A 13,050-nucleotide genomic window follows, 5' to 3' on the forward strand; every position below is an offset into this window, starting at 1 on the left:
GGGTTGGGCTATGAAGCTTCACCTTGAATTTGCCATCATTCCCACAGCACATGATCAATGCTTCCAAGTGCCAATGTCTGATACTGTCCATTAGGATTCAATACAATCATTGGGGTGTAATAACATAAAAGCCAGAGGTTTGGTTAGGAACAAAATTGTCTGAAATAATACTCAGATACTCTTACCAGATTCTTTCAGTTTGCTTTTCCTGTATCATTAGATGATCTGCATTTCTCCTTCCTCTGTAAATCACTGGAAAGTTACAAAAATTCTTAAAACCATTAATTCATCAGGAGAGAATTTTTAAAACTCATTTTAATCCCATGTGGGTACAACTGGGGTTTCTCTTTCAGTCCATAAAATGAAAAAATGCGAGAACTCTAGTTGCTTTTAGAGCCACGTATCTGCTCTTTAGAAGGCCAGATACTGAAGATGAAACCCAAATACTTTGGCCACCTAATGAGAAGAAAGGACTCCCTGGAGAAGAGCTTGATGCTGGGAACAGCTGATGGCAAAAGAAGAAGGGGACGGCAGAGGATGAGGTGGCTAGATGGAGTCACTGAAGCAGTCGGCATGAGCTTAAGCGGACTCCAGGGGATGGTGGAGGACAGGAAGGCCTGGAGGAATGTTGTCCATGGGGTCGCAATGGGTCGGACAGGATTTCGCGACCAACAAAAACAACATCTTTAGCTATCCCAGATTTGGGGAGAATAGCTTGTCTAACTGCTGGTGGAGGATCTGATTATAACTTTATCTTTTAGGGAACAACTTTGTACCAGATTTTTCTGTTAGAGGTTTGAATAAATAGTTCAGATCTTGGGGCTGTTGTCAAATATCTAGAATCCAGAACAACCAGGAAATTTGAATTTTTCAAGCTGTATCTACATTGCAAGAGTTTGAAATCTAAAAACTGAATATTCCTGTAATTTAGCTTTCCTAGTGTATATTAGGCTTCATGCAGTGTGCATGGGATTACCAATAAAACCTTGACCATGGTACATTTTGTTATAAAAGTATCCTAAAATAATTAGAATTGTTCATGCAACCTGAAGATTCTGATTTAAATGTCTAAAGATATTTTAAAAGACAGTTCAGCTGAGGTAAAGCAAATCTGACAATGGAGGTATTGACAACTCACCCATTCCTACTGAGCTGCCAGAGCATGTCACTAGAACATGAAACGTAATATTTTAAAACCAGGAATTACTCTTTTCAGAGGATTTCACAAAATAATTTACTGAGGAAAAAATTCTTTAAAATCTTAGTTTTGAATAAATACGGCACTAAATGAATAGAAATAGTGTAAAAGCAGTTTTGTTAAGAGTATTGCCTGTATGATAAAGTTGGCAACTTTTCCATAACAAACTTTTTATCATGAAGCCTAAATGTAGATGAAAGTACTATAGTCTTTTTACATTTCTCAGAAAGCAGTTCTGTGCAAAAACAAGAATTCTTACACTTTAAAGCCTAACATTTGTAATGGCAAGCTTTGTGGAATTGAGTCGGCTTCATTTAATGCAACAGTGGCTATATTGTACAATATATCACACTGTACAATAATGTGGAAAGTCACCAGGCCAAGATAAGTCATCTCTAAGGCTAACAGACATGGAGTCTTGTAGTAACTACCAAACAGCTTGCATAGCCCAATAGTGTTTTCTAGACTAGCCCTCAGGTAATGCAAGTGTTCTACAAAGGTGCTAGTGCTTGTCTCCAATTTGATTTTTGCTGTATCTCTTTCACTGTTGTCCCCCTTCCTTCTCCTTTCCATTTGTCTTTGAAGAACTGTTGATCTTTACCTGAATAGATCTTCTCAGGACAAAATGCACGTTTAGATCCTTTATTGTCAGTTACAGGTGACACCACAACTGTATAAACATCCCCACAGGGTATCTCAGTGATATCGCAGTAGGTCAAGACTCTGTTGGGTGTACAGGTGAAATTTCCTTTTGAGCCATACAGGTCTGTGCTATAATTCACTGACCCTTCCGGAGTCTGCCAGTATATACGTATACCGTTGTTGCCCAGCCTATACAGTTTAACCCCAGATGGGCAGCAGGGCCCTAAGAAAGAGAACAAGTATGATACTCCTGTGAATGCACTTTCTCTTGTTTTTCCTTTTTCCTAAATAGCCACTGGATTCTTTAGCCAACTTTTACCAGTTCACATGGATTAGTTTTTATACAGCATAATATGTACCCTCAAAATAGGAGGTATTATGACAGCCATTTAGGAACTATTAAAAATAATATACACCTATTGCCAGCTATAGGCATTTGGAAAGGCAGCTGTGGTTCTGAGGTTGCTAAGTTCAGCAAAATGAACAGGACTGGGATACTATTCATACAGTAGTAAAGAGGAGTAGGAGCACTGAAGTGCTAACTTATCGAATTCTTTAGTTGGTGTCCAAGAAAAGTCTTCCATCTATCCAACTAAAGAACATGTCTTGGAAAAACCCAAAGCAGTGTAAAGCTGCAGTCCTCTAAGTCCATGAACTTGGAAGTTTATGAATATCCAATGCAAAGAGCAGGACCACAGTGGTGGGAATCATCTGCTTGCGCATTTGCACCCCTCAGAGTCTCTCCAGCAGTCAAGAACTTTCCTCAACAGTACAGAAGCTTCTCCATTTGATGTGCTAATTTCTGGCAATTTCTTCACGTCCAAAATAGAACAGCTCGGTTTGCTGATAACCATAGTTTACAGGTCCTTGATGAAGTGTTCAGCCCCCTTTTCCATATTTTGTTGTGTAACAACCTAAACAATTACATTTATTTAATTGGCCTTGTTACCAGTTGATGTACACAAGATACTCAACACTGTAAAGGTCCAAAACATTGTAGCACAAAAGTTAAAAAACAAAATCTGTCATTTTTTGGGTATTTACTGTCCACTCACCCCTGTGTACTTTATCAGTACTTTGGCAAGTTGTCAGCTTTATGCATCTGGATCCTGCAAAGTTTGCACATTCTTTTGGAGGAAAATGTTTCAACTTCATGAGGTTGGACAGGGACTGTGGATGGACAGCAAGTTAGAAATCTTGCCATAACTTGGATTGAGTTCTAGACTGACTTGAACCATTCTTGCTTTAAACTACACCAGTGTGATTTAAGCTGAGTGTGTAGGGTCACTGTCATGTTGGAAAGAACCTCCACCACAGTCAACTGGCAGAAAGAGGGTTTCCTGTAGGATTGCCCTGTATTAGGGTCCATCCAACTTGCCCTCAGTTCTGACTTGAGTTTTCCAGTCCCTGCCAAGGAAGAGCTGCCACCCCCATGCTTCATTGGGGAGATGGGTTCTCAGGGCAATTAACACTGTTAACCCTGTACCACATGTTGCAGCAAGGCCAAAAAGTTCAGTATTGGTCCCATCAGACCAGAAAGTCTTTTTCCAATGGTTGCTATGACACCCACACCAAAAGTACCTTTATGCAAACGCCAAATGGCTTTGTTTTGTTTCAGCAATAACTTTCTTCTCATCATTCTTCCATAAAGTCCAACTTTATGGAGCACCAGGTGATAGTTTTCCCTTGGACAGTTTCTCCCATCTCAGCTGCAGACCATTGCAACTCCTTCAGTATGACTACTGGCATATTTTATACTTCTCTGGATAATGCCTGCTCACTGACTTGGTAAGTCACCCTTGGGCCATATTCTTTCCATTTTGTAACAACACTGTTAACAGTGCTCTGGAGATGTTCATAATTTGGAATATGTTCTTATAACCCGATCCTGATTCGTCCTTCTGCATAATTTTATCCTGGACTTATTTTGATAGCTTCTTCATCCTCATGATGCTGTTTATTTATATACACCACCACCAAACTCTGCACCTTCCAGAAACAGATGTATTTTATCAGAGTTCATGTCACACTAGATTGCGCTCAGGTGGACTCTTTTCAATTACAACAGGTGACTTCTGGAAACTGGGGGTTGCACCAGAATTTACTTAGGCATTTCATAGTGAAGGGGCTGAATACTTACACAAGTGCAAATTTGCATAACAAGTGCCAATTGCTTTTGTTTACTTAACTTCTGCACCATAATAGAATATTTTGCATCTTCTCAATGTTGAGTATCTAGCATGCACCAAGTGATAACAACAGTAATTGCCAGTGTAGTGATGGTGAGAATGTTGGCCTGGGGACAACTGGAGATCCAAGCTGTAGTCCCCACTTAGCTTGAAGATCACTAGGCGACTTTGGACCAGTCATAGACTCGCAGCCTAACTTACCTCACAGGATTGTTATGAGGATAAAATGGAAAAGGGGGGAAAAATCATTTAAGTCACCTTGAGTTCCTTGCAAGAGGAAGAAAGGTGAGGTATAAATGTTGTTCCTGTTATTCCAGGTTGTAATACAACAAAATATGGAAAAGCAAAGGAGGTTGAATATTTCCGTGAAACACGGTACATGGTAGCTATCATAACTAGGAATAACACCTGGCAGGAGACCGCGCCCGCGCCCGAGAACCGCACCGCGCCCAAAGACCGCGCCGCGCACGCGCCCAAAGACCGCGCCGCGCACGCGCCCGAAGACCGCGCCGTGCACGCGCCCGAAGACCGCGCGAAGACTGCGCCGCGCCGCCGAATCCGCCGCTACCTGACTGCCCTGCCACGCCCCTGCACACGTGGCAGGTGTGCCCGGACGGGGTGGGGCGTCGGGTGGCCGGCGGCTACAAAGTGCTGCAGGGGGGAGTGCCGGCAGGAGGAACAACACCTGGCAGGAGACCGCGCCCGCGCCCGAGAACCGCACCGCGCCCAAAGACCGCGCCGCGCACGCGCCCGAAGACCGCGCCGCGCACGCGCCCGAAGACCGCGCGAAGACTGCGCCGCGCCGCCGACTCCGCCGCTACCTGACTGCCCTGCCACGCCCCTGCACACGTGGCAGGTGTGCCCGGACGGGGTGGGGCGTCGGGTGGCCGGCGGCTACAAAGTGCTGCAGGGGGGAGTGCCGGCGGGAGGAACAACACCTGGCAGGAGACCGCGCCCGCGCCCGAGAACCGCACCGCGCCCAAAGACCGCGCCGCGCACGCGCCCGAAGACCGCGCCGCGCACGCGCCCGAAGACCGCGCGAAGACCGCGCCGCGCCGCCGACTCCGCCGCTACCTGACTGCCCTGCCACGCCCCTGCACACGTGGCAGGCGTGCCCGGACGGGGTGGGGCGTCGGGCGGCCCGCGGCTACAAAGCACCAGCAGCGGCCGGGGCCGGCGGCCAAAGGGTGTCGGCCAAAGGGCGGTTTGCCGCCGTTTGGGGGGGCTGTTCGGGGGGGGGCTAGGCTGGCCAGGGGACTTGCTCTTTTGTTGTGGCAGTCCCTTCTGTTGAACGGCCAATTTTAAATGTTTTATAATTTTAAAGTGTTTTAACTTGTTTTTATGGAGTCGTCCCTGGCCATGTTGCCGCCTGAGTTTCCTGGGGAGCGCACTGGCGCCGCCATTGGTGTGGTGATGGGCAATGGACGTAATAGCGGTGGGGGCTTAACGTGTCTGCATAGAAGAAGGAGGGACAGATGGCTGACACCTGTCCCTACTTCTGGTTTTGCTCCCAGCCAGAAGGTGCCAGGGAGTCTTGTCAGTCGCCCCTCGGGCCTGACGGTGCTGTTGTTTAATGCCAGGTCGGCCAATAACAAATCTGCCCTCATCCATGACTTGATTGTGGATGAGGGGGCCGACCTGGCCTGTATAACGGAGACCTGGGCGGGAGAGGGGGGGGATGTTGCCCTCTCTCAATTGTGCCCGCCCGGGTATATGGTCCAGCACTGTTCACGGCCGGAGGGGAGGGGAGGGGGGGTCGCTTTGGTTTACCGGGCTTCCATCACTCTCACGGGACTTCCTGTCCCTTCGAGACCAGGGCTGGAGTGTCTCTACTTGGTGTTGGGCGACCGAGACAGATTGGGGATTCTGTTGGTGTACCGTGCACCCTTCTGCCCAACAGTCTCCCTGCCTGAGCTGACGGAAACGGTCTCGGACCTGGTGTTGAGGACCCCCAGGATGCTGGTCCTGGGGGACTTCAATATCCATGCCGAGGCTAGTTTGACCGGGGCGGCTCAGGACTTCATGGCTTCCATGACGGCCATGGGGCTGTCTCAACATGTCACCGGCCCGACCCATGAACGTGGGCACACTCTGGACCTGGTTTTCTCGACGGGGCAGGAAGAGGGTGGTCTGAGGGTGAGGAATTTATGCTTGACTCCCCTGTCATGGTCAGATCACTTCCTAGTGAGGTTTGTGCTCGAGAGCGACATCTCCCTCTGCAAGGGTGCAGACCCGATTGTGTGGGTCCGCCCCCGGAGCCGGATGGATCCAGAAGGATTCCTGAAGGCTCTGGGGGAGTTTCCGGCTGACAAGACGGGTGCTCCTGTCGAGGCTCTGGTTGAACTGTGGAATGGGGAGATGACCAGGGCTGTAGACACGATCGCTCCTAAGCGTCCTCTCCCATCGGGCAGAGCCCGCTCTTCCCCTTGGTACACTCCAGAATTGAGGGCAATGAAGCAGGTTGGGAGACGGCTAGAGCGTAGGTGGAGGAAATCACGTGATGAATCTGACCGAACACACTTAAGAGCCCACTATCGGGCCTATGCTGTGGCGGTGAGGGCGGCGAAAAAGAGACACTTCTCCGCTTCCATTGCCTCCTCACAATGCCGTCCGGCGGAGCTCTTTCGAGTGGTGCAAGGCCTGGTTCACCCAGGGCCAAAGGAAGAGCTGATTCCACCCTCAAAGGCCCGCTGTGACGACTTTGCCGAGCATTTTAGGGAGAAAATCGCTCAGATTCGTCACGAGCTGGATTCCACTATTGATTCAGAGGTTTTAAGGGAGACACCAACGCTACCGTCTGGTCCAGAATTATTGGATGAATTTCAGTTATTGCGGCCCGATGATGTGGACAAGGTGCTTGGACGAGTACGTCCTACCACTTGCCTTCTGGACCCTTGCCCGTCTTGGTTAATAAAGGATTCCAAGCACGGGATTGGAACCTGGATCTTGGAAGTGGTTAACGCTTCTCTGAGGGAGGGTCGGGTGCCTGCTCCTTTAAAGGAGGCGGTAGTCCGACCGGTCCTGAAGAAGGCGTCACTGGATCCAGGGATGGCCGCTAACTATAGACCAGTGGCCAACATCCCGTTTCTGGGCAAGGTGTTAGAGCGAGTGGTGGCGGGACAACTCCAAGCACTCTTGGATGAAACTGATTATCTGGACCCATTTCAGTCCGGCTTCAGACCCGGGTACGGTACTGAATCTGCCTTGGTCGCCCTGTACGATGACCTGTGCAGGGAGAAGGACAGGGGGAGTGCGTCCCTGTTGGTTCTCCTGGACCTCTCAGCGGCTTTCGATACCATCGACCATGGTATCCTTCTGGATAGGCTGGCGGGATTGGGGGTCGGAGGCACCGCTTTGCGGTGGTTCCGCTCCTATCTCAACGACCGATTCCAGAAGGTGGTGTTGGGGGACTATGGCTCTGCGCCATGGCAGCTTTGCCATGGGGTACCGCAGGGTTCCATTTTGTCCCCTTTACTGTTCAATATCTACATGAAACCGCTGGGAGAGGTCATCAGGAGGTGTGGGCTGCGGACCCATCAGTATGCTGATGATACCCAGCTCTACCTCTCGTTTTCCACCAATCCAGGTGAGGCAGTGGCTGTACTGAACCGGTGCCTGGCCGAGGTAATGGGCTGGATGAGGGCCAATAAACTGAAGCTCAATCCAGACAAGACGGAGGTCCTGTTGGTTGGCGGTTCGGGCTTCGGAGAAGGTGACCTGAACCTTGTCCTGAATGGGGTTGCACTCCCTCCTAGGGACAAGGTCCGCAGCTTGGGAGTGCTCCTCGACCCGGAGCTTTCACTTGAAGCTCAGGTGACAACAGCGGCGAGGAGCGCTTTCCTCCAGCTTCGGCTGATTCATCAGCTGCGCCCCTACCTGGAGTACGACTGCCTTGCAACAGTGACTCATGCGCTGGTGACTTCCCGTCTTGACTTCTGTAACGCGCTCTACGTGGGGCTACCCTTGAAGACGGTCCGGATACTTCAATTGGTTCAGAATAGAGCTGCCAGGCTGCTGACGGGGACTGGACGTTATGTTCACATGACACCAGTTCTCCGTCAGCTTCACTGGCTCCCCATTGAAGTCCGGGCCCAATTCAAGGTGTTGGTAATGACCTATAAAGCCCTAAACGGCTTGGGTCCTGGTTACCTGAAGGAGCGCTTACATCCATATTTGCCCAGTCGCCCCCTGAGATCGGCGGGAGAGGCCCTTCTCCGGGAGCCCTCCGTGAGAGAAATTAGGAGGGTGGCTACTCGGAGAAGGGCTTTCTCAGCGGTGGCGCCTAAGTTATGGAATGCGCTCCCCAGAGAGGTCCGCCTGGCACCGTCGTTATTTGTTTTTCGGCGCCAGGCTAAGACCTTTTTATTTAAGCAACATTTTAAATGCTAAATACAATTGAATTTTATCTGGCCAGGGCAGCTTATTTTATAATGTGAGTTTTAATTAAGATTATTTTATATGGATTTTAACTTGTTTTATCTATGTTGTAAGCCGCCCCGAGGCTTCGGCGAATGGGGCGGCATAAAAATGTTTTAATAAATAAATAAATAAATAAATAACTACACATTTCAGGAGACATTTTGAGGGACGTGGAGCGGAAGAAAGCCCTCCGGCAAGCTTTCCAAGCATGGTTCCCATAATCCAAGTGGGCAAGTATAAATTATTTACTTATGAGACTCTTGTAGAAATCAAGTACATTGGCACTTTTTAAGCTGTTCTTTTATCTACTTACTTGAAGAAAATCCTCTGTATATACAGTCTGATAATAATCCCGTTTCACTGATTGCTTTGAGAGATACAGAATAGTTGGTTCCACATGTAATGCATCCCAAGAGACAAGAGTTCTGGAGTGTGTGGCATCTGGCTTGCCCTTTGTGTGATTTCAAAATCGTCCTGTACATCTTTGCACCAGTTCCAATAGACCAGCTGATGTTCGTTACAGACTGCGTCAGCTGAGTCACTGTCAGATCAGCTGGGCAGCAAGGAGCTTAAAGGAAGGGAGGAAAGATGTTGCATCTGTTTATTATTGCTTTATAACATGATATACAGAGCTATATTCTTAATGGGTTAATCTAAGATCTTATGGCATCTGAGATGAAAAGCTTAAATTTTCTGTCCTTAAAAGCATATGAATGATTCTGCAGGGTTAGCTCTGGCAGCATATATATTCAGTCTTACAGCATGCCCCTTCCTTCAGGATTGCCCCAGATGGCCACCTACAAACACCAACTGAACCTCTGGACTTGTTGGTATCCATTGCTGTAGCTGCATGCTGTCAAGTCATCTCCAACTTAGAGAGATGAATGAAAACCCTCCAAAACGTCTTGTCCATGACAGCCCCACTCAGCCCTTCTAAGTTCAAGGTTGTGTTGGTAACCACAGATGGTAGTTATTGAGAGTAGTTTATACTTACTTCCTACGTGAAACAAAATTAGTTTGAAGGTATTTTATTTTTAATTCAACAGCTGCTAAGTTTCAATAGCATCCTGGCCTCTCCCAGTTTGGAAGGTTTGTGCAGTATTTTAGTGGATACGTTCTATATCTAGTTCAATCCTTTTAACTGATCGACAGCCCTAATAATCTGTTGACCAGATTATAATTTTAATATTATACTTACAAATTAATCAAATATGTGTAAATACATTTGTACATTTCTTAAACCTCAAAAGGGGGGCAGTTGAAGGAAATGGTAGTTTAATAAATAAAAATTAACAAGTGTTAGATGCTATACTTAATATTTTCCTTTTTCATTCTCTTTTACAGTAATGCATCTACCTCCTCCCCCATACCCAGACCAAGTTTTTAATGCACAATTAGGGGGTGAGATTGCCAGCTTGGCATGTCCCTTCAAGGGCCCTCTAATAGCTACAAATCAGATGTCATTCCCGTTGTGATCTATGCACAGAAAGCCCAAGGCACGTAGGTTTCTCTGAACTGTACTATGCTTAAGATTGTGGTTTTCTGGTCTACAAATGGCCCTGGGGTTGCTCTTTGCATCATCAGATAGATAGGAATATGGTGACACTGAAAGTGGGGTAGGCTTGCCAGGGCCATGCAAGGCCTCATCTTCTACAGCATATTCAAACCAAATTCAGCATAGTGCCAATATCCTTTATATGGTATGTTACGAGGACTGTGGATACCAAAACAGTCTTTGCAACACTTCTGAGAAGCCAGCGAGACCCAGTGCTAGACTGAATGTGGGTAATCTCAATACAAACTTCAGCTCAGACACAGATGCTCAGGATGACCTTGGTAAATTTCCCATCTCTCTAGCACTGCTTATAAGATTGGAGTGAGATCTACATGGTAAATACCATCTTTAATCAGTTGTCACTTACCTGTCTCTAAAGGGACACTGTAACTAGGCAAGCTGCGTCCTGCTTCTGTATTGGCTACAGCACTGATAGAAAACAGTGACCCACATGGGAGATTATGGATAGTGCATGAATTTCCAGCGCTTGTGCAATGCCACTTTCCTGCCTCTCCTTTGGCAGTGACTGTATATGTCGCATCGTTGTTATTGGCATGCCAGTGCACAGTAATTACAGAAACAACATCCTGTGAGACACTTACTATTTCCGGACTACATGGAGCTGAAAGATTTTAGAACACATGTTCACTTCTTTCTTATTTGTGGCTCTTGTATTGCATCAAAACAGCTGCAGATATTATAACAAGACTGTAGTCTTCTGAAAACCCAATATTACCAATGCAGTAGCTCACTTCTGAGGAATTCTGTCTATCCAAGGTTTGCTCCCTGCATGAAACTTCCCTTTCCCAAACATTTTACTTCAGATTGCCCATGGGTAACCATTTTCCCCTTAATTTTTCAAACTGATACATAGCTTATGGCACAATCAATTCTAAGAAGCTGAAATGGACTTGAAGGCATAGCACGTTTTAGGAATTTCTAGTGACCTAATTGCTGTTGTGTTGCCCAGGTGCTCTTACGTAGAACAGTTATATTATCTGGGCAAAGAAAGCTGGGCATCAGAAGCCTACTGGCACTGGACAGATCCTGATAATGCCGGCTGTAAGGGCGGGGAAGGCACAGTACCACAAAATGTACCATGCCAGTGTACAGAATTTTGGCAGGGAATTAAGACATTAAAGGCAGCAAACTATTTGCTTTAGCAAGCCTCCCTATTCAAATAGAATGCAAGGATGTGGTTGTTAACAAGAAAGAAAAGCAAAACCTTCCAGTCCATCTGATGCACATTTTACCTGGAAGCAACCCCACTGGGATTTAGGATAAAAATAAGAATGCAACGGATTGCTGCTTTAAAGGGGTAACTCCTCAAGAGCTGGCAGCTTGAACTTGTGCAAACCAAAATAGCTATGTTAGTCTGAGTTTCAAAATACATATCAGCCTTGTATGATGCAATTTTTGTTTAGGTGCAGGGAAATCTGAATGTTCCTTTATGAAATTAAACCTCCCTGGATTTTCAGAACACCTCAGGGTAAGGTTTATGCATGAATCATCTCCAGAACATACTAGCAGCTAGTTTAGTAGCTGCAAACATATTTTTCGGTGTGAGAGTTTTCAAATATCATACAGTCCAGGAACATTTGCATTACAATATAGATGCGATTCTGTAAAATGCAGCCTTGTGTTTCAAACAAAAGAAACATACAGTAGTTTGAACTTTGCTATTCCACTGGATATTCTCTCCACCTGAAGTCATGTGACAAATGTCCTAGGCTGGTTTTGATACTTTCATAAACGAATCAGAATATAGCAGTACTTAGCCATCACCTGCACTGTATCTTCTTAACTCTGCAAATGCTGTTGCATATTAAGAAATAGTACCTGTTGCCACGTGTTTGGAGGGACACGACATGTTGCTGCCTCTAATTTCACTCAACGAATAGACAGTGATATTATACTGGGTATTGCACTGCAATGCAGACAAGGTACAAACAGTAGCTGTGTCGTTGCAGATTAGCTCATGGGCCCAGTCGACGGCTTTGGTCTCATACATTTCAGCACCACGGACAGGCAACCAGACGATCTGGACTGTATCACTAGATACGAACACTGCGTTAAAATCACTGGGGCAGCAAGGTGCTAAGGAAAAAGAGAGAGGCTATGCAGCAGTATTTGTTTTTACAGTACAGTATTAGAAATTCACAGAATAGCTGTTTCTTCCTGAAATCCATTCTATGCCAGGGTGAGAGAGCCTCAGAGATGCAACTCCGTTGTTAGGCTCTCGCACCTTTGTCGTTGACCAGACAATGTCATTTAACAGAGGAAGGAATTGCTGGACACGTTCTTTTCTACAGTTTAACATCACCGCTATAGTTGGTAGCATTTTAGCTGCCAGATGGGCAAACATCAAGCTCATAGGGCATCTCTTGTAGGAAAGGGGGCAATTTGAGGTGCTCCAGGTATTTGGGCCTGCAGCTCCCATGATCCCTCACCATTGACTTTGCTGTCCAGGGCTGATGGGAACTGTACACAAAAACATCAGGAGCACCACAATTTGTTCACCCCTGCCTTAAACTACCGAATCTAGTCTGGCTTTTGAGCTTGAGTAACTCATCCCTCAGATATGGATGGAGTTCCTCAATTTTGCTGCTTGCCACTAGCTTTGACAGTCATGGGAAGACTGTTGGTCTAAACTTTTGAAGTGTGGGATGGAATTTATCACTGGGATTTACCACCAAAAGCTTATTTCTAACTGCCCTAATGTCCATGCAGATTTACTGAACAAATATGCCCATGTTGTTGTTAGTTGCAACATCATGCCCGACCCATCACAACCCCATGAACAACATTCCTCCAGGCTCTTCTGTCCTCCACCGTCCCCCGGAGTCTGCTTAAGCTCACGCTGACTGCTTCAGTGACTCCATCTAGCCACCTCATCCTCGGCCATCCCCTTCTTCTTTTGCCATCTATTGTTCCCAGCATTAGGCTCTTCTCCAGGGAGTCCTTCCTTCTCATTAGGTGCCCAAAGTATTTGAGTTTCATCTTCAGTATCTGGCCTTCTAAAGAGCAATCAGGGTTGATCTCCTCTA

General features: G+C 46.7%; 1 protein-coding gene across 1 annotated transcript in view; it reads right to left on the minus strand.

Moving 5' to 3' along the window:
• Window positions 1-181: 181 nt before the first annotated feature.
• FNDC7 (fibronectin type III domain containing 7) overlaps window positions 182-13,050 on the minus strand; it is a 25,475-nt gene continuing 12,606 nt past the window's right edge. Inside the window, exons 8-13 of the mRNA XM_044432253.1 lie at window positions 11,843-12,100; window positions 10,371-10,625; window positions 8,762-9,016; window positions 1,800-2,063; window positions 1,139-1,168; window positions 182-252 (exon numbers count right to left, since the gene is read on the minus strand). Coding sequence (XP_044288188.1) covers window positions 182-252; window positions 1,139-1,168; window positions 1,800-2,063; window positions 8,762-9,016; window positions 10,371-10,625; window positions 11,843-12,100 — 1,133 coding nt within the window. The remainder of the gene's footprint in view (window positions 253-1,138; window positions 1,169-1,799; window positions 2,064-8,761; window positions 9,017-10,370; window positions 10,626-11,842; window positions 12,101-13,050) is intronic.

The sequence above is a fragment of the Varanus komodoensis genome, unplaced genomic scaffold (assembly GCF_004798865.1).
Source record: "Varanus komodoensis strain SLA01 unplaced genomic scaffold, ASM479886v1 scaffold24, whole genome shotgun sequence".
Classification (NCBI taxonomy): Eukaryota; Metazoa; Chordata; class Lepidosauria; order Squamata; family Varanidae; genus Varanus; species Varanus komodoensis.